The sequence below is a fragment of the Rissa tridactyla genome, chromosome 2 (assembly GCF_028500815.1).
Source record: "Rissa tridactyla isolate bRisTri1 chromosome 2, bRisTri1.patW.cur.20221130, whole genome shotgun sequence".
Taxonomy (NCBI): domain Eukaryota; kingdom Metazoa; phylum Chordata; class Aves; order Charadriiformes; family Laridae; genus Rissa; species Rissa tridactyla.
The window spans coordinates 24825811-24848007 of NC_071467.1; the positions used below are offsets into that span (position 1 = coordinate 24825811).

At 44.1% G+C, this 22197-nt stretch overlaps 1 protein-coding gene across 1 annotated transcript in view; it reads left to right on the forward strand.

Moving 5' to 3' along the window:
* Window positions 1–247: 247 nt before the first annotated feature.
* Window positions 248–22197, forward strand: part of NIPAL2 (NIPA like domain containing 2) — a 51105-nt gene continuing 29155 nt past the window's right edge. The window contains exons 1-3 of the mRNA XM_054191935.1: window positions 248–600; window positions 18444–18512; window positions 21675–21846. Of these exons, the coding sequence (XP_054047910.1) occupies window positions 496–600; window positions 18444–18512; window positions 21675–21846 (346 nt within the window). The 5' untranslated portion in view covers window positions 248–495. The remainder of the gene's footprint in view (window positions 601–18443; window positions 18513–21674; window positions 21847–22197) is intronic.

A 22197-nucleotide genomic window follows, 5' to 3' on the forward strand; every position in this document is an offset into this window, starting at 1 on the left:
GAAATACTTACAGGTGAAGAATACATGACAGAAGTAAGAATTTATGCAAGTGACTATATGCATAAAGGAGCAACTACTTCCAACTCTTGCAACTTAGCAGTGAGGAATTAATAACTGACCATTAGATTTAGGCTCTGATTTGAAGGAGTTAAATTCCCAGGCTGCCTTTTCAGAGCAGGGTGGGGCATCGGGAAGTCAGAGAGAGAAAAAAAGGCACCTGAATGCCCTGGGAAGGAGCAGAAAAACCTTCTGTCAAGATCCCCTTCCTCTCCTGTGCTACAAACACCCCCAAGCTGAGGGTCTCCCGGTGCCCACCGGCAGCCGCAGCCCTCGGCTGCACACACCTGCGTGCGGAGTGCCCCACGCGAGCAGCCTTTCTCACACCAGGAAGCGAGTGCCACGTCCCTCTCCTGCTCGCCTCTCCTCACAGCCACCTGTACTCACTGGTGTGACAGTGCGTGGCATGGCCAGTGGCTGGGGCCTCAGGGCAAGGACATGGGCATCCTCCCTGTTTTGGAGTGGGCATCCTGGAATGTATCCTTTGGGGGGCCAGACACCGGGAGCGGGCCCCTCTCTGGCCCTTGGTACAGCACACACAAGGTAAGTGCCTGCCGTGCAGCACCATGATGGGGTCTAGGAACAAAAGGGCTTGGAGAGAGCCAGGGTAATAATTTCAGCCTCTCCTCACCGTCCTCTGAAGAGCCCCCTTCCAGCTCTTGTTCGCTGCTGACACCTGCTCTTTCTTCACCCCGCTGCTCAGCCCACACTGCCCTGGCTTCCCCCTCCACACAGTCCTTTCTGAGTGGGAACGGGGCAGAGAGCTGTGCTGTTCTGCACTACAGCATCGCTGGGTTTTGTCATCGGTGTTTCTGTCGCTGTCAGTGCTGACAACGTATTGGGGCAACTGCAAAAGACAGACTGAGGAGGCCCCTGAGAACTAGCAAGTTGAAGCATCTGCTAACAATAAAAATGAATTGGAGGTTGATTAAACCCTTTACCTTTTCCCTGCTTTTTGCTTCACAAACTAGGAGGCATGGGAGGATACTCAACATTATTGGTTTTCGCTGCATAAGAGGCAAACCACGTTTTTACGATGCAAAGTGTTGGTATAAATTGTGCATAAAATGGCTTGCAACTAACTGCTGTCCTTTCTCTGCGAGCAGCCCGGTAGCAGGTCATAGCCTGGCGAAGGTCCCCAAAACTTTCCCCTCTGGATTCAGCATTTGCTACTGGGTAGATGTCCAGATGGCAGGAGGCATTTCTCAGCCCCATGTTCTCAGAGGGAAGGAAATCTGTGAATTCCTGTGCTCAGGTCCCTGGAGCAGCAGAATTCCTGGCTGATGGCTGGTGGTGGTGCTTTCGGGGACCAGAGCTGGAATCCCTTATGCAACACAAGAGTGTGGAGCCAAGGGTTACTGTGGGTTTGGGAGTTAGGGCCCTGGGGCTGGCAGTGCTTGCAGAGCTGCTGGGGGAAGGCAGCAACAGGGAACTCCCTTGGCATGGGGACACCCACCTGCACGTTACAGTGGGGTTATCGGTTTGCTTGCAAAACATCCCAGCCCTGTTCCTGCGCTTCTTGGGTTGGTTGTGTGAGGACTGCTGTGTTTTAAGCCCGGTAGTTTTTGTGGAAGACCTGAACCATTTTTCAGTGTTGCTTGAGTATCAGCAGGCGAGACTGGTTTTCTGTGCTTCCATTTACTTCTAGAGTTACAGAATCACACAGAATCACAGAATGGTAGGGGTTGGAAAGGACCTTCAGAGATCATCTAGTCCAACACCCCTGCCAGAGCAGGGTCACCTAGAGCAGGTTGCACAGGCACACGTCCAGGCGGGTTTTGAATGTCTCCAGAGATGGAGACACCACCACCCCTCTGGGCAGCCTGTTTCCAGTGTTTTGTTACACTCTTAGTAAAGAATTTTTTCCTAATGTTGAGATGGAATTTCCTGTGTTCTAGCTTGTGTTCGTTGCCCCTTGTCCTGTTGCCGGGCACCACTGAAAAGAGCCTGGCCCCATCCTCTTGACACCCACCCTTTAGGTATTTATAAGCATTGATGAGATCCCCTCTCAGTCTTCTCTTCCCCAGGCTAAACAGACCCAGTTCTCTCAGCCTTTCCTCATAAGAGAGATGCTTCATTGAGGCTTTGGAGCAGGTAATGGGTAACTATGGGTTGTGTGTTGCCGCCAACCTTCATTTTCCCAAGAGTTAAATTCTTCTGTACACCCCCATTTTCACTACATTTTTTTTAAATATCAGAAACCATTTTCTCCCTCCATTGCCAGCAAATGGGCTGTCCTGGCTGTGATTCAGTGGATTCAGGACTTCATGTGGAGGCTCTTTCCCTTCCCCTTTCCTTGAGGTCATTTCACCCTTTTTGTTAGGTTTTGAAAAGGAAGTCGTCTTTTTTACCTCTGCAAGGGTCTATAACTGCATCAGGTCTCATCTGCCTGGCAACACGCTGGGAAAGCTGAACTGAATTGCTTTTTGGGGAGTATTTTTCATCCCCTTAAGCCTCACGGACCATCAGGAGCTGAAAGAGTGAGATGCCCTTTCAAGAGCCCCTAAACATGAGGTGCTTGGCATGGCTGCCCGTCACAGCTGCCTAAAGTGCTACGTGGGCGTTAGAGACATCCACATGGGATCAGCAGATCTGACGCATGCATTAGGGAAATCCGTGACACTAGGGTAAGCATTAAATGATATATGTAAACGTGCAGCTCTCTGGAAGAAGTTAGAGTGCCTGTATCCAAGTGGCTGTGTAGTATAAAGTCTCCTTGTGCTGGCATTACATTTCTTTGTTGTTTTTTTTTAAATGGGGTTGTTCTCCTGCCAGGCCCCTGATTGGGCTAACTGGTACTAGCTGTTGGCATGAGGGTAGCAGGGGGAATGCATGGTCATGGGAAAAAAAGGGGGGAGGTGGGACTTCTCCTTGGCATCAGCGTGGATGTAGCTTGGTTGATGCTGCTGGAGGAACTGTACCTCTGAAATCTGCAACACAGGATCCCATGCTCCCACAGCCTTCCCTGTCTCAGCCCTGAGTTGTGTGTCATGGGACACGAGCCTGTTTGACGGTGCAGTAAAATCTGATTAAATATGTACTTAGTTACCTGAAGTATTTCCTGACAAAATGAGATTACTGTAGTATTTTTGGGTCTGCTGGAGTGAGGAACGTAAGAAGCCACCACATGTAGATTTGGTCTGCTTAATAGGAAGTGTATGTAATTGCTTCAGTTTAATCCTTTTTATTTCCGTCAGCACTTCTTAAAGGTTTTTTATTTATTTCCAATATTGTTGTTTATGGACAAAAACGTTTTGCAAGATTAGTTGAGATTATTAACTACAATATTGATCTTGTTTTGACTTTATAGAGAAGAGCTGGGTGGCAATAGTCAATGAAAGCTCAAATGTAATACTCCTTCCGTAACTCAGTAGTTCACGTGGCTGTTGTGTGTAGTCACTGCGTGTAGCTGTTCAAGTGCGGAAGCTGAGCTGGAGATGGAAATTCATTTCACTTCTGCTTCTTTTTTCTCGTTTGCCTGTCTCTTAATAAACTTGGAGTTATTACTGGCTGCCCAGACACTCACCTCGAGAGATTGTTTTATTTCGTGGGTTGTGGTAATAAATCATTTCGGCTCTATATTTGAGGTTTAAAATGTTGACAGCTCCTTCAGATGGATCTGTGGCCTCTTGTCCTGTGACGATATATCACAGCCTGTCACAGGCCATACGCGCAGGTGGCGAGTATGTGCAGCCAGGAAACCTGATCCTTTGTGTGGTTTAATCAGCGGGCAGTGGTGGCGACTATCAGGTGCGATGAGAAATCCCATGGATTAAACAGATCCTTGTGAGGTCTTTCTAAGCTGCCTTCTATCATATACATGAAAACTATATTTCGTGTGAGATGCCACAGTTAAGCTTTATAGCTCATCTTGTTCAAGGAGAAAGTCTTCCGCGCTTCAACTCACCCCATCTTGCTAAGGGCTTGATATCTAATGCCACTGAGCCTCATCAAGGTGAGGGCATGGTTTGTTCCTGGTTTCTTCCAGTGGCAGCACAGTCCTTGTTGGTACATCTGCCACCAGTCCCTGTTGGTGCTTCTGCCAACCACGGGAGCTGCTGCCCCTGTGCTGTGAGAGACCCAGTGCAGGAGGGCAGGGAGCTGCCACCATGGAGAGCAAGATTATTTCTCCGCTTCCCTTGGCTGAGGAAGCACCCCAGAAACAGTGAGGGCCTCTTCAGCTGGCCCTGCCACCAGAGAAAAAAGTTGTCATGGCACATCCTACAAACATTCACCAGGATATTTTAAGCACTTAAACAATGAAATTTACAACCACGGTTTTCAATCAGGGAAAACTCTAGAGCAAGCCAAGGTGTCCATGGAAGTGCGGGTGGGAGCCAAAAGGGCAACATGGCCACAACACGCGCAGGTTTCAACCATGGCAGCGTTCCTCTGCAAAAAGCAACCACTGGATATTATCAGGCTATTAAAGGTGAAGGTAAACCCTCCTGTTTTTTTCCACTTCAGGTGTTTTGTGGGTTTTTTTTAATGCCATCTTCTCAGCCTCTGTAGGGCACCTCATGCTGCAGTCTGCTCCTTGATAGACTGTTGCAGTTTAATCAGCTGAAAGCATGGGGAGAGTAGAGACAAACATGGCCTCACCCTGTACTCTGCTGCTGTACTCATCTGTGAAGACTATGGTGAAAAGTTTTTCCTCTTCCCCCCAGCTCCTTATTCTAAAACTGTTCACTGAAAGCAAACAAGGTTATCAAAACACTGACTCTACATCATCAAGTTGTACTTTACCTGTCAGATTTCAGAGTTCACACGGTTTCAGTTTCCTTTGTCTTATGGAGGAATATGTACGGGAGAAAACGCATACCATTTTCTTAGGTGGGAAATGTGTGTTATTTTTAACCTTTATAAATCAAGTTAGGAAGAGGACTTCACTCAGCCTTTCAAATGCACCTTTTTGGAATTGGTCATAGGGAATCCAAAAGTCAAAGCTTATAACAAAGAAGCATTGCAAACAGTTGCTGCCAGCACTGATGCATACTCTTCTGGGGTTGTTTTGCTGTCAGGAATCCAGCAGCCTTTCCATGGCTTAGTCCCCATTTAATTTAGCTCCAACTAGAAAAGGATGTGTGGCTTTGGGTCATAATTGCCAGACTGTCAGCTGGGCCAGCTTTGCACCCAAGTTTTCAGGCTCTTCCAGAGCAGTAGATCTGATCTGCTGGGGGTTGTGCTCTGATTACCGTTAGTGTGAGTGAGAAGCTGACATGCGAAAGCGAAATTAGAGCACCGGTTAGAAAGGATCACTCATATCTTTTTTACAACCTCATACATCCATTCTGCCTTGCCAAACATCACTCTCCCTGCGGATGTAAAGATCACAACAGGTCTGGTGTGAAATGAGCACACAGCTTCTTATATAAGCTGCAGCCTCCAGCTTAAAGAAAGATGAGCTGCTGCGTGGGGACTTACTCATTCCTCAAAGGTAAGGGTTACAAGTACAGGAGAGCCGTACCACCTGCCTGTCCCCTGGCTTATATCATTGCAACTCTCAAATTCCTTAGGGAAATGTGGCTTTTTTCCTTCAGTCACTGCAAGCAGAGTGGGAGTAAGCAGCGGAGCTGCTTATACCTCTGAATAAAGAAGAGGCAGGGAATGGGGCAGCAGGTCTGGAACAGATGCCCTGGGTGGGAAAGTAGCCCAAAGACTGGAGTTAGCATGCAGATTTCCGAGCTAGCCCGAGGAGTGACCTGCTTATATGGTTTCCACCAGGCACTACTCTGGGTCCCAGAACAGCCTAATTTCCTAGTGCTGTGTTATTGGCAGGTCTCTATCGCACTTCTTGGGTTTCTCCTACTAAGGCTGGAAGGAATCAGGTGCCCGTGGCAGTTTTGCTCCAACACCCAGCATGGTGCTGGGCAGCAGATACAGCAAACCAACTCAGCTCCACGTTTTGAATTTGGGGTGCACAGACCCAAAGCAAATGCTATTGATGTGAGAGCTCAACCTCCATCTGTTCTGGACATTTTAATCTCCTCAGCATTACTGGCAGAACTGCTTAAATTAGTGCTTCCTACCCTGACAGCCAGCAGAAGCTGGTGAGCAAAGCCCTTTTATTTAGGCTGATGACTCAGAGTTCATTTTGACTGAAGCAGTCTTGGTGTCTCCTCCTGGACACCTCAGCCAGGACATTGGAAACAACTGCACTCACAGGGCTGGGGCCATGCTAAGCACCAGCTATAGCTTTGCCAAGTGCCTATTCCCTGATTCTCATTGGGCTATTTTTCCCAAATCTCGGATTGTTTTCAGTGCTTCCTCTCCCAACAGCTGCTATGGTAAAATGAGTTTTCAGTTCTTCTGAGGACATTGAAGAACATGTGCATTTGATTTTTATTTTTTTTGTAATGATTAAGGTGACAGTGAGTTAAACAGGAGCTTCGTAATCACGCTAATCTCTTTTAAGAGGTTTAAGAATGTTAATTCAGAAATTTCTAGGCAATAAAGAGCATTGCAATTCTTGTCATTTGTCAGAAAGTGGGGTGCAGAAAACAAATGCAAAGAAGCTTGAGTCACAAGTTATACTATCCTACGTAATGCAGAAATTAGTTTTGCTTTGGACTGCTTCAAAATGGTATTTTACAGAAAGATTGTGGGCATAGTGCAGACTGTCTGATAACCAGCTCAGCCACTGACTACAGGGCTTAAAACATAAGCACTGTTTTTCAGCATGGTGTTCCAGAGCAGCAGAATCCAGCAGATGCAGGGTGATGCTCCTCTTCCCTTAGTCAGCGCTGAGTAGGAAAGACCAGACATGGGACGAGTCTGCATCCCTACTCTGCTTTGGAGGTGTCTGGCTCAGTGCAGTGCTCTGCCCTCCCTGCCCCCAACTTCTAGACTACTCTGCAAATAATTGACTTTAAATTAAATTGGCCGTGGGTACGGTGTTGATTTTGGTGTCTCACAGCTTTGCCTAGGAGTTGCAAGGTGATGTAGGGTGAAGGTCTGGCTGCTCAGGTAAACACCTATCTGCTCCTGGGATTTCATGAGGTTTCTGTGCAGATCTAGAACACCGCTGCCATCCAAAGAGGTGGTGTTGCTACCATCTTGAATCTGTGCTTCTGCGGCTTCATTTGGTTCCTTGATGAGGCAGTTTGTCTGGCTAAATCAACAGGAAATTTCTAATTGATATAAGTTTTTAAATGAAATTTGCCCTTCTCATGAAATCTCACCTGGGACACTGTGGCCTCTTACAATTTTGTGACCCCAAAGAAGACTTTATTGCTCTTTGAAGTTGAAGTATGATCTTTCTCTTCCTATGCTCTTGAAGTCTGCTTCGGACATCGAAAAAAAAGATGTCTGAATCTTATCCTTGCATGTCTCCAACAGTCTGCTGGACCTGATTAACTCCTGTTTGAAGGAATCAAAATAATCGAAATGACTCAAGTAGAAATTTGACTAAACTCAAACCCCAAGGCTTTAGAATGATGAGCAAACAGCAGACTGTGCACTTCCATCATAAGGGAGGTGAGGACCTTTGGCTAACCTAGTAACTGGAAGCTGCGATTTTTCCATTTGGAGTTTTGGTGACATGTATAAACTGTTATGCTCATGTTTATGTCACCGCAGATTGTCCCAGAAGAATGGCATTTGTTAATGTGAACAGTTGGGAGTTCCATTCTGTGGACTACGCTTTCCATTCTGTGACTAATCTGGACTTTGAAACATACTGCCAGCAGCTTCAAAAGAAAGCCAGTTGGTGTGCGAATCAACGCCAGGCCTGGAGCAGAGATCTTAAGAAATGTGTCAGTGATATTTGCAGAGTGTGGTCAAAAGTAAATAGCCAATATCAAACTAAACAGATGTGTACTGCTTAAGTTGAGGTTATACCAGTATAACTGCATTCTCCTCCATGATTCCATCATTGATTTACATCATCTAGGCTAGAAGCTTTGACCTTGTTTGGTGATATGAACTGTTTTGCCGATAATGTGGAAATGAAGAGAGATTATGGAACTGTGATAGAGAGAAATCATGGGATTGCTGGAGTTTAACTCTTGGAAGAGGAACACACCGACTCTCTGGCTATATTCCCCTTCATATCCTGCTGTGTTCTGCAAAAACAACCCTGTGATGCAGAGGTCTATGGTGAATGCAAGGTCTAGATGATGACGAATGCAAGGTCTAGATGACGACGAATGCAAGGTTTGAAGGAAAATCCTCCACTTGTGGAATCAGTGACTCACAGCAAAGAAAATGCTGTCTCCTTGGACATGGCTTTTTCATGCTAGCTGAGATGAAGTAGTAACGTAGAAGTATATATCCTCTTGTGGACAAGCCTAGCTCGTGATGACTTTTAATCCTCTAGAAAAAAATCAGCTTCATGGGAGTTAAAATCTCCATCAGACTCTTAGGTAACATGTCTGATGATTTAACTGTCATCCTCCTCTGAACAAAATCATTTTGCCAAAACAAAGTCATTTCGCCAGCTGATATGGATTGCACTTGAAGCCTTTTTCTTCAACAGCCAAGGATGTCTCCACTGGAAAGAGAATCCTGTGAAAAACAACCAAAATATGGGTTTTGTGTACATAATAGACTTCTACCCAGAGAGTTAACTCCCAATTAAAACCTAGTTTAACTTTTTGGGGCTCTGGCTTGTGAGTAAATAGATTGTGACTCCATTTACTTTGCTTTATGACTCTAACCTACTATTTCTTAATATTTCTCTTCTGTTTTTGTGGGGGTTCTGTTGTTTGTTTACCACCCCACCCCACCCCCAGCTTTGGAATTGTCACAAGGTTCTTGTATTTAATGACATTAATCTCTTTCCTTTTTTTCTTTCTTTCAGTGACAATCTTTTGCTCCCTGCAGTGACTAAAGCACCATGAACATTATCCTTCAATGTCTGTGTTATCATGCTGCAAAGACTCAGTCATCCTGTCAAGATGACAAAGAGCAAAGCTTGTAGTGTCTGCAGAAGCTTCAGTCCAACAAATAATAACAGCTTTCATCTGATCAATGCTCTGGCTCGCCCTCTTGACTATTGTACTGGTTTTGGCCAGAATCAATTTTCTGCATAGTAACTTATATGGGGCTATGTTTTGGATTTGTGATGGAATGTGTTGATAACATGGGGATGTTTCAGTTATTGCTGAGCAGTGCTTGCACAGCATCGAGGCATTTTTTGTTTCTCACACTTCCCTGCCAGCGAGCAGGTTGGAGGTGCACAAGAAGATGGGAGGGGACGCAGCTGGGACAGCTGACCCCAACTGACCAAAGGGGTATGCCATACCATATGGCATCATGCTCAGCAATAAAAGCTGGTGGAAGAAGGAGGATGGAGGGACTTTCGGAGTTATGGCATTTGTCTTCTCAAGTAATTATCATGCATGGTGGAGCCCTGCTTTCCTGGGGGTGGCTAAAGACCTGTCTGACAATGGGAAGTAGTGAATGAATTCCTGATTTTGCTTTGCCTGCACATGCAGCTTTTGCTTTATGTATTAAAATGTCTTTATCTCAACCCACAAGTTTTTGCGCTTTTACCCTTCTTGTGCTCTCCCCCATCTTGCTGGGGGGGAGCAAGTGAGTGGCTGTGTGGGGCTGAGTTGCCGGCTGCAGTTAAACCACAACAACTACAGATCAGAGGCTGCCAGGACAAACTGAAGAGCAACGCGTGGCTTACAAAAGCATAGAGATGATAGCATCTGACTCATGAAAAGGGTGCTCAGTTCTCCTTCATTTTTTAAATTCCTGAAAGGGAGAAGACAGAATTTATCTTCATGGCCCCATCTCTGTAGTAATCCCTGTCAAGAAAAAACTTTCTAACCATTATAATCTATAGTAACACTAAAATACCAGAAAAAAAGACAGCATGTTCTGTATGGGAGAATCCATCTAAGGTACAGTTGCTGAAAGATCAATGATACTCAAAACTGGGGAAAAAACTTGCCACCTTGTTATCTCTTTAAGTGCAACAGGGATCTTAAAAAGGTGACAAGAGTACCTAGAAGTTAAACTGATTTCTGTTTTCTGCAGCAGAAGGCAACTATGTCTTTATGTCAGCACCCACTATGAACTACAAAATGGTAACCAATACTTTAAACCAGGTTACAGTTTATAGTAAAAGGTCAAAATGCACAACTGTAACGTGCTACAGGGAAGCAGCTGGGAAAACCTGAGTCCAGTGCCTATATCTCAGGCCCCTCCAAGAAATTTGCATATGAGGTCATTTCTTTCAAGAGGTTTTTTTGTTATCTACAGATTTGCATTTTACAGTTTTGACCAGAAGTATCTGCAAATTAAAAGCATCCAGTTGTGTGTTTGTGTGTGTATGCATCCATACACGTACGTGTGAATATTTTAGAGAGTGCAAGACCTCTTGTTTTTAAATCACCACTGATCTAGCAGTTGTTTATATTAAAATGAATAATGCTGCTAACCAGAAGGTTCTGCCTTCTGGAGTCCAGTCATTTTTTTGCATTAGGAACTATCTGTAAATGATTAACAGTCTCTGTGGAAATAAAACTAGGAGAGCCAAGCGCGTGAGGTGCAGGAAGGAGAGCAAGGAACTAATGTACAGCACCCCTCCTCTGCAGGAGCGGCAGACTGGAAGGGCCTTTGGGCTGCCCATTCCCCTACCATAAAATCAAGTAATTCTTTCAACAGATGGATCAAACTTCATTCTAAATGCAGTCAGATCTTTTATTTTCCCCCCTCCTCTGTTGTTGCTCCTGTTAGAAACTATTCTGAAATGCCACTGGCTTGGAAGTGTCCTCGTTTCCAGCCTATGTCTCTATGGTGGGACAGCCAGTCCTGTCCCGCACGTGTGACACCAGGGTTGAACAGCTGAGCATGTTCACTCGGGTTGTGATGTGGAGAAGCGTTTTCTGTGCACATCAAAGGAAGGGTTAGTTATAGCTAACAGAGGATTAATTGAGACAGGATGGGAGATAAGCCTGCCTCTGTTGTAAAGTGATGCTGGAGAGATGCATGCTGGAAACAGCATGTCGTTCCCCTGCTCCTCTCAGCTGGTGAAGGGAGATTTTTACATGTAAGCTCTTTTTAGGATCGGGTAAATAATGTATTAAGCTGGCTACATTGCTGTTGGGGTTTTGTGTATCTGATTTAAGTGGAATTAGAAATAGCTCATTTGTACTCCAGCAAGACTCGTACTACAATAACAAGAGGGAATGAGCTAGCTATGTTTGGGTTGGAGGCATGTTTGTGCGTACATGCAGAGTGAGCCACCTCTGCAACAGCACTCGCTGTGCCTTGTTCTGCAACTTGTTGTAACACTTAACAGCACTATTTACTCAGTTGTTCAGACTTGAGCTTGCCCGTCTTTCTGAGAGAGGCAGCGCTAGCTCCATCTCGCGGGGCAAGAACTGGTACACTCCAGCTCCCCATGTGCCTTGTGTCCCCTCCTCGGCTCTTGATTCAGGGGTCCAGGGAGCCACATGAAGCAGGGAGAGGAGCAGCACATCCTCTCAATGTGAGCCAGGCTACAGCTTCTAGGAATTAATAATACCTAGCCTTTCAAGTGGTCTGGCTTGAACCTTACCTTGTACACCAGGAGTTAGACAGGGACAAACAGGAATATCCAGGAAGCCTGCTCCTAGGCGGTGATAGAGGTGCATCCCCAAGCCAGATGGCTCTTCTGTGGGACAGGGTGGTCAGGTAATGCTGGCTTGCCTCCTTGTTTCTCCTGAGGGACCTGGAAACTGGCAAAAGTTTTTAATCCTATTCTTGCTTTTCCCGGGTATGCCATTTCTATAGTTGCCATGGAGAAGTTATGTGGTGGTCCTTGAGAAAATCTTTCTGTTAAGATGTTATCAACTATGATTGAGTTTTTTAGAGCCTCTGCTATACAGAGGCTCATTGGAGAGGTTTTTATTTGCAATCTAACAGGTAGTATTAAAAATACGAAATGGTCTTTGATTATGCAGCAAAGTATCCCAGGCTGTTAACCTGAGGAACGGAGTAAAAATCCATTCTAGCCCTTCCCTATTGTCCCCTTTATTTCTAATTTTGCGAGTTGTTTCCTGAGAATAAGAAATTGAAATTTAGGATTTGGGAGGGTTGATTGTAGCTCTTCAGAAAGGAAAAAAATTACTACTCATGATGTTAACATTACAGTGGATGGATATGTTTGTATATAGCCTTAGTGAGCGCATTGAAAGTTACGTTAGTATATTTCACAATTCATATTATTTGTCTCAGTTTGTTATCCATTATGGGCATTAATTAATCAGACTGATGACTATAAATAAGATCTCATGAAAATGATTAAAGCATGGAGATGAACAGAAGGGTCCCACTTCTATAGTTGCATTATCCTTTCAAGTTCCTACACCTTTTCATAACCTACCAGGCTCTCTTTCCAGCCTTTACAGTTTGTCTCTTTTCTGGAAAGAGATATATTTTACATTTGTGAAGTAATGAAAGGTAAAACCTAGTAAAGGCAAGGATGCTGTAATATTCATGAGATACAAACTTTGTCTACTGTGGTCTGGAATCCAGCCTGGCGACCTGCGTAAAACCTACAAACTCTTGTCTTCACTCAACTTTATCCTGACTTAGTTACCAAGTCTCTCTCCTCCTGTTCCTTACAAAGATGGTGCCAAATGTTTTAATTCTCTCCTTCTTGTATATTGAACAATGTCCTTTTCTTTTATGTCACAATGAACAAATCAATTGTGTTTTCATTACATGTTCCAACACTGGTAATTGCCCTTTTACTCTTATTTCATCTATCCTTCAGTACTTCATATGGGCCTGGACCCATATATGAATATATGAATCACACTATGAAAACCATTGAAACCAAGGACCTTGTTTTCTTTATACATCTGTAAAGAACTGAGTACAGCCAGAGCTCTGTGAATAATAATAGCTAAATGATAAGCCTCTCCTAATTCCACATGGTGGATCTTTGAAAAATATGGTTTTTGTTAAGGACTCTGAATTCCCTTTGCTTCAGAGTTAACTCAGAATTGGAAGTTTAAGACATTTCGCCCCCCCCTTTTTTTATGAGATCCATTGAGATCTGGCAAAATCCTAATTACTGGAAACGATGTGTAGTTTTTGAAGTAGTATATGTTATTACATTTGTTGGAAACACCTTTAGATCACAAATAAGTGCAGAAATAAAGAAAAACAGGAGGAACAGTTTAACTAGCCCTGATAAGTGAGCCGACAACATACATTTGAAGTGGTTTGTTTTCTGCTCATCAGTTCAATTTATAGGCATAGTAACTTTCCATAAATAATGACCATACACATTTTAGTCAATGCAAATTAAGTTAATCTTTCTAAGTTTTCTTTTCACAGGCCTGGCAACTGCAGTTCAATGTGCATTAGGCAAACATACATGTAATATGGATAAATTGCATCTCACAGTATAACTGAGTCTCCACTGCAGATCTTAGTCTGCAAAGGATAAATTTGTTAGAATTAGTGCCAAAGACTTAGATTTCAGCCTGGCTTTCATTTGCCATGAACCCCTTACAATACTTTGACAATAAAAAGAGACTTTGCATGTAAAATGCCCTTTCAAAACACTGCCAGAATGATGTGAAAAGGTGCTAGGGTAAATAAGCATCAGGTCCTGCGTGAGTGCTCAAAGCAGGACCTTACGCAGCAATATGCCACACTGCCGCTCATTTATTTTGAATAGCAATGTGTTGCCACTTCACTTGGCAAATGGATGCCTACTGACCCATCGTTCAAACCTCCACGCCCCACGCCTGGGCTTGTGCGAGAGCCTCACACGACTGGGATGGGGGATGACAGGGGAGTGCTGAGGGTGCCTTGCTCAAGAGGAATTAGCCACTTCTTGAACTCATTCCCCCTCATCAGCTCCCTTGTACGGGCCACTGTCACCCCTGGCAAACTACACGGGGTCACGATTTTAAAACCCTTGCTGTGGCTTGTGAATTTTGATCCTCCTTTAGTGCTAAACGTTGGCAGGTGGCTTATAAAGAACACAATGCTAATGGGGTATATTTTGGGAGGGTTATTTCAAACAGTGGAACAGTTTGGAAATGGAACAGTGCCTTGCAGGCCTCACAAACAGTAGTTTTAATGCAAACGAGCCAGTGAGGGAACAGGGGGCCAGAGGAAGGCATTCCTCAAGCCGGCTTTGCCACGGAGGAAAATGTCGGCAGATCCACAGCCTCAGTCCATGGTCTGTGTGCTCAGGGACTGTCTAGAAAGGACTGCAAAGCCGGCAAGTGACTTTCATGGCTTTTTCCAAACCATATTGAGGTGAAGGAAATAAAATTTCTGCGGTGTTTTTTTTACTTTCTGGAAAACTTAAGGACAGGATGTTTCTGTGACAAGCATTTGGAAGCACTGGAAGAATGCGTCAACTGTTTCAAATCTGGGGTCCAACAAAGTGGCCTGTACGTTCAGACAGATGTTTTGGTGATGAAGGGACTTGCATTTTATGCCAATAGTTTTGAATATTTAAGGCTTTTTTCTTGTAGAAGTCCTTAGTTGACTGAAGTAGCACCGTGGCTCTGAAGTTGTGTCTGCAACTGAATTCCCTCATGGAGGTTTGTCTCAAGACTTATGTGTGGGAAGCCCTGCAGTGCTGCAGATGATATCACAACTGGATATCCCAACTGGAAACTCTGTGTTCAGAGAATATCATGTTTATTACTTATAAAACTGGCTGTTCCACTGGTGCTCTAGCCTCTAAAAGATGTTGAATGGCAGACACAGCACAAATAATGAAGCCTTTTACATGACAAGATGGGAGCAAAAGGGTTGTGGTGGACTTCAGGGCAATACAGCAACCATTTTGGTTTGATAGGGTGACCTGTCTTCTGTCGTAGGTCATCTTTCATTCATGCATAGTTTTACTAGCCTGAGATGGTATCCCATTTTTTTCTCTCCTGCTTTGAGCGCTGCTGTATGTGATAGCTCTTGTGCACTAGAAATTGCCTGCTGATTTAAGATGCACTCTGATTTGTGAAGTTAATAATCCAATTTTCCTCTTTAGTGCATTTTTTTTCCCTGTTGTTTTCTTTAATATTGGCATGTCTGAGCATGAACCTGTACAAGACAGTTTTGCCATGCTATAGCTGCGTGGCGTTACTGTACTTTCATCTCATCTCCCTGGACAGATCCATGTGATATTTGACCTCCTTCGGGCCTTGTACTCTGCTTTTAATCTTTAGGGGTCTGTCCAGCACTGGGTTTGGAAGTATGGTGCTATCACCATATTAAACAGAGCTCATTAACACGTGTCAGTCTGGAGCAGGCAGCGCAGTATATATGCCAACAGCAATGCTCAGGTGAAACATGTGGTCATTACGATAAAATGACCTGAGCGATGAGGGTAAGGTTTGAGCCCAGACTGTCACTACGACTTTTCCTTGATCATACATGCACTGTTTTTCCTTATGTGCAGACACAGGAGGTCACCTAAGTTAGGCACAAGGGAGCGTCACCTCAACAGCTTTGCGTGTGTTTGTCAGGGCCCTGAGAGTGCCCACAGCCCTGCCTGTCCCTGCCCACCCCCGGGCCTCTCCCACCCTGCCCATGGCAGCCCCTTCTGGCCGTCAGCCTGTGCTCCAGCCCTGCCACAGCAGGGCCGGTCTCCAGCTCCCCACAGCCCTGCCCTGCCCGGCCATGGGTCCTGGTGAGCTGGGCCCACCCAAGGCCCATATCCCAGACCAACCTCAGCTGAGGGAAATACTGCTCTTGGTATTTCCCAGGGAAGTACCAGGACAATGGTCACACATGTCTCAGTATTTCCCAGAAAAGGAGGATAAGACTGAGAAGACCCAAGTTTTTGACCTGTTTTCTGTTCCTGGCAATTTCTGGGAACTGTAAGAAGAAGATTGACTTTTGGGAGATGGTTCCTGTTCAGACACAGGGTGGCCATCATGTTGGAAATGTTATGTGTCCCACAAGGATATCTGAGCCCAGCTCACATGTACCCGAGGAAGCAACCACCATGGTATGAAAGCAGTCAGCTCTGGAGAGGACACCAGTGATGCATTGGAAGACTTCCTGCTGGAGTCCCTATCCATGCAACGTGTAAAGCCATGAAAGGGGCATTTGATTCACAGTCTCTGGAGTCAGATATTCAGGTCATCATTGGTACCTATACATGGATTTTGCACATTTATTTGGATGACAGGTGGAACGTATTGTCCCACCCTCTGCCCACCAGCTGCATGCAAGTTTTACTCAAGAGCTGGATGGAGACCCTCCTTTTCACTGGCTTGAGACCAACCCTGTGTCCTTCCTGGGGTGCTGGTTGCCTCCTGAGTCCTGCACAGCTGAAAGCCGGGAGTAAGGACCTGCAAGGGGTTATCTAGAGATGCAGCCATAAGGGCAGGATTGGCCACTGAAATGGAAAGAGCCGCAGAGAGACTGGGTTCTCTGCTGGGAGTAGTATAGATGTATCACAATTACTGATGTGAAAGCAATAAAATAATGGGGTAAATGAGGTGGTAGTTTCTGTTTTCTATTCCCTGCTGTCTCCTTTTTCTTAAACCCTTCATGACTAGGCTGACAAGGCCACCACTCCACCCCCTCACAAGGGAGCATGTTGTCATTTAAAAAGAACAAGTCTTCAGGAGTAAGAAAAAAATTTTGATTTAACTGCTGTTTTATTGAAGCTGCTGTGTGTGCAGGATGATGCAATAATCCACCTGTGAAGTGGCCAAACTTTGCGCAAGATGTACTACCACCAGCATCAAAGCCTCAGAAAGGAAAACCCATCCCCTCCGCTCCTGCGGGGCCCTGGGTGGGAACCATTTGACAGCATTTCCCCAGTGTGTAAGGAGGCTGCTCGGCTGCTCCTGCCCCTGTAACAGTTAGTGCCTAATCTCAGCAGGGACATCTGTGCTGAGGTGTGCTGAGACATCTTGTCACACACTCCCCACTGCTCCCAGTGAGGGGAGTTCTCAGAACGTGGAAAATACAACGTGCGTGAGAGCCCACGACGTGCTGCTGGAGCATCCACTGGGGAAAACTGGAGTGGGAAGAGAGGATTTAAGATGGGAAGGACCTCCAGTGGCCAGGCACCAAAGGGTATGGGCAAAACTCTTGAGTAATGCTTCTCATTGAACGCTTCTTGCACACAGGCAGTGGCACTGATGCTGTATTACTTGGCACAGGGGGTGTGTGAGCAAAGAGAGCCTTTTCACCTCCTGCATTGCCCTCTCTGCATCCCCTTGTACCTGTCAGTCATGTCTTGGTGACACCTGGCAGGTGGCCAAGCATTTCACTCCGAGCGATTCAGTTTTGCTTCTCCTTCTGAGTCTAGGCTGCTACAGAAATGCATGGGCTGGAGACACAGATTCAGCCGTGTCTCTTAAATAAGAATGTTATCATCCGTTCGTAATAAGGCTGTTGTTTCTTCAAGTTTTGGGGGATGCTCTTTCCTAGTCTGGGAATTATCTAGCCATAACAATGATCTCCTGTTGTCATCTCCAAGAGGCTGGAACACATATTGCTCTTTATAAATGCTGAGGGGCAACAGTCTCTGTGGCTGGTAGGCACTGCCTGTTCATAGGCGCCCTATGAAAGCTGAGGCTGTGAGCACTGCGTTGGATGCTGCTTTACAGCTTGCAAACAATAGTAATGCTGGGTTTTGTTACCATGACCTTGTTTATAAAAACTCACTGATAGAATGTTTGACTTCTCTGCAAGCTAAAGGGGCTCCTCACAGCACTTATACGAGTGACCTTGAATGGGTCTTGAATACACTTAAAACAACGTACAAAGTGTTACAACATTTTGAAAGTAGACAGGGAGCTCTACCATGTACCTGTTATTTGAGCTTGCTGAAATGCCATTTTTAAACGCCTGCTTTCCAAAATAATGAATCCTGCTTGAATGTTTTTAATCTCTCAGCTTCATAGAAAGTTTGCAAATCTTTCTGAAAATTAGACAGGCTGATTAGAAAAGAGTTTGATGAAATAACACAATACATTAAAGAAACTATCAGGAGACCTATGTTCCTGGCTGCCCTGTCAAACAGTGGATATGTTAACACATAAGATAATTGTGTTCCAATATGAATGGTTCGATTGTTGTTGATTTTCCTTCTGGATTATGTAACAAAACAGGTTATTTTTTTGGAGAAGAACAATACCTGTGTGTAGTGTTCAGCTGAGACCTGATGAGTTTCTTCTTTCATGACATTTAAGAAGGTGTTCTACTGAAGGACAGCAAGACCACCTCCTGTGCTGGGATGCCCTTTCCATTCCCAGTTGTTTACTACTTAAGTCCTAGTCAACTGTGCGGAGATATTTTTTATCATTTTACTCGGTGTAGCATGAACTCACTGACTGAAAAGTGCAATAATTTGTTTTTGATTGGGTTGCGATGTGCTACCGGAAAACCACCATTGTATTGTTCTTCTTAAACTAATAAGAAATATTTTTGTATTTCTTTGTTTTGTGATCTTGCAGACTCAGCTCTTGGGAGTTTTACTTGCTGCTGCTTCAAATTTTCTGATTAGTGTCTCTCTGAATATACAGGTATGAATCATTTCTCTTAATTCAGAGTTGTTTATATTTAGCAAGTAACTTGTGTTATAGTTTGGTTTTATGGTGAAGTTCAAAATACAAATTTTGTTGCGTTTAATAAACATTCCCTCTCTTTAACTGGCGTTTAACAGTGCCCTGCTGCAGTGGTTGGCAGCATGCTACCTCTCAACCTGTTCTGTGCCGTGATTCTTATATGGGAACAGAATAAACATTCATAACTCCTCCTCCTCCTTGTAATGTGCCATAAGGAAATACCAGCTGTGACCTGCTTGTGGTCCCACTGGACATCAGATGAACCTGTCTCAGTGTCCAAATCTAAAATGAAATTGACCACAAGGTCTTAGGCGCTGCTTAATGAAGCAATTAATGTAATTAAATGCATAGAGGCACACAATTTTTTGCAATGTTGGGCCCAAAAATGACTTTGACTAATTTAGTTTTCCTTCTGCTATTAGGATAAAATAATCTGAGCAAATATTATTTTAAATCATAAAAGCAAAGGGAGGTGCTGACCTTACAATGATGGCAAAGGGTCGAAGGATGAGATTTATAAAATCCTTTCTGTATTAATAATTAGAATACATACTCAGTAGAAAGTTAAATAATTAATTATAATCTGTATCTTGTAGACTTCATGGTGTTTTTAGGTCTTCTGACAAAAGTTTTTAAAGTGCAGAAGACATTGCTGTGTAAGTTGTCCAGAAAAAATGTGATTTTGCTAGCTTGTAGTTTATGAGTTGTATATGTCTCATATAAAGCTACTTGCTTTTTCTGTAAAGGATGAAACAGAAAGCTGTGGAACATGAATATGAAATCTTTAATTCATAATAACCCATTTTATTAATGCTGGAAGGTTCTTCACTGATTCCCTTTTAAGTATCTCTAGTTGGAAAACCCCATAGGAAGAAATCTGTTTAGCCAGAGATGGCAGGTTGAGATGACTGCTGCCTCTCCAATATGCGTTCCAACCTGCTGACGGTGATGGTACTAGGACAGGCTCTGTTTCAATGGCAAAGCTCTTGTTGCTGAAGTGGAAATTCAGACTAGCCCATAATAATGAAGTTGTTCAGACTTCATATCTTTTGTCTGCTGAGGGCACTGAGGGCCAAAGTGGATGCTTTGCCAGGGAACGTACAGAGGCGTGCAGACAGACTTCTATTGACTTGTGATCCTTAACAGCATTTACTGGATTTGAACTATCTTCCAGCTTTTAAAATGTTATTTAAGAAAACCTAGAAAATCATTCTGCATTGCCATTTGACAGATAGTTTCAACCGAAATTTTTATTTATCTTTTAAATTGTTTTTTCTCCATTTAGTAACAACACCTTATAAATATGAATAATGGCTTTCCCTAGATCTCAACATTTATTTTCACACTCATATTAAGTGGACAGGACAGATTTTATTGTTCACTCTCCCTTGCCCACCACACAGACAGTTATCCTCCCTCTCTTCCCTCTAGCTGGTTGTCAGCTAAAGAACAGCCCATCATTTGCAATGTATTTCAGCTGGATTGTAAACAGCCTCCACCTAAATACCATCGGCACACGTTACTATGCAAAGGCAGCAGACATCTGGAGAAAGGAGGCTGTAGAGGATCCGCTGAGCTCACCCTCCTGTGCTCGTCGCACATCTTTTCAATCACGCTGTGCCTTCAAGAGTTATTCCTACAAGAATCTGGGGAGAAACCAGAGCTCAGGATTCCGTTAAGAACTTGTCCTATCTGGTTTTCAGCAGAAACTTGGATTCTTTATTTGAATATTATTTAATATTAATTTCAATTGGATCTTTATTGGGCTTTTCTTTTTGTGTTTATTTATAAAAATGGAACATGCAAAATCCCGGATGTTACTGTGAATTGCTGGTCTGTGGCTCAGGGAATTATGATTTTCTTATGCTCCCTTTCTCCTTGGAGAGGAGGAAAACTAAACTTCTTCCTAGAATTTCATCCCCTGAACACATTCCACAGCACGAAGCTGCAATAATGTGCTGCATCCTCTCAAGAAGAGGAACAACTGAGGCTATGGTGGATCACAGACGTTACTGTTTGGCCCATACTCTGTAGCTCTGTAGCGCAGCCTACAGAGTAGAATGGGAGTATGAGGAAAATTGTTTACAACTTCCCTGGGGCTCTGCAGGGACACTTCCAAAATCAAACATCAAGTGATGAAGAAAATGTATTTTACCACCATTTATACTACAACACTTGTATCATTTGGCTTCCCACTTTTTTGACCCATTTTGTTACCTATGCAGAGAGGCCAGTGAGGAATCTGAGAAAGGAAACAATATTCTGGAGAACTAATGCGGTAAATATTGCATCCTTCCCAATCATGACACTTTCATGATGGAGATTGACTGGACTCTGTTTCAGAAGACCAGTGTGATCAAAGTCAAGTTATCTTGTTATATAGAGGTTATTGCTGTACAGCCAGAGAGAAAGCAATTACAACATGTGTCAGTGATACCTTCACCATGTAACAAGAATTGTTGCTGAAGTATTACTTGAGTATATATTATACCTGTTGACACAGGTATAGCTGTTTTCCTTCTGAAAATAATGCTTTAGCTGAGATCTTCTTCTAAGGTCAAACAGGAGATTGTAACCAAATCATAAATTCTACCTAATTAATTTAGAGTCCTCCCTACAGCAGATTTGGTTAAGTGCTGCCTTTTTCATTTTGAAATCGTATTTCTGGCTAGGGTATGTATCAGGGGGCAGGAACACCATGGCGTCCGGTCCCTTTCTCCCAGTTTGTTGCCACCTTTCTGATTTTGCCCCATCTCCTGCCTTTGAGTGTTTCCAGATCCACAGCACAACTGCCAAGCTTTGCTTTGGGAGAACAGGGGTGTGCAGTGATAGCTAGGAAGCATTAGCTAGTATTCACTTAATATTTTTCAGGTTTATTCAGAGGTCTAATTTTACAGTCATTTCCACCTCAGCTAAGAAAGCACACATCTGAAGCAGCACTGAGTTAATACAAAGCAAGTATGTCTGCAACAGCAAGCTGAAAGTCATGTTTAAAAAGAAAACCTTGACACACCTGGAATTTGAAGTTGACAGCCCCCTTAATTATTCCACTTTTGTCAGACATAAGAACACAATGGAAGTCTTTCTTTTCATGCTTGTTCCTAATAATTAATTTTCTAGAAATGCTCTCATCTCCGACTGGCTTGCCGAAAAGAGCCGAAGCCCTACTACACGAGCAAGCTATGGTGGTGTGGGATTACTCTCCTGGGGCTTGGAGAGGTGGGCAATTTCATAGCCTACGGATTTGCCCCCATTGCCCTTGTCGCTCCACTGGGATGTGTATCTGTCATAGGTGAGATGGTTTGCCATTTTTTTGCTTGGGTACATACTTTAATGACGCGCTTGTTTGTGACTAGAGGAATAATACTGCAGGAACGGCAGCAGGAACACAAGGGGAAAATGTTAATGCTGTGGTTTGAAAAGAAATTACTCATATAATTACATGAACTGACAGTTTAACACAAACCCTCTACTTAACTCAGAGACTCTTCTAATAGCTTTCTTTTTCCGTAGTTTTGTCTTTTGTGTCTCTCTGTGCTCTGCTCATTCCTGCCAGTTGGTCACCCAGGGCTGTACTAGTGCTGCTGGCTCTGCAAGCCCCCGGAGCAGGGGGCTGGCATCCTGCTGACCCCACAGAGCTGTG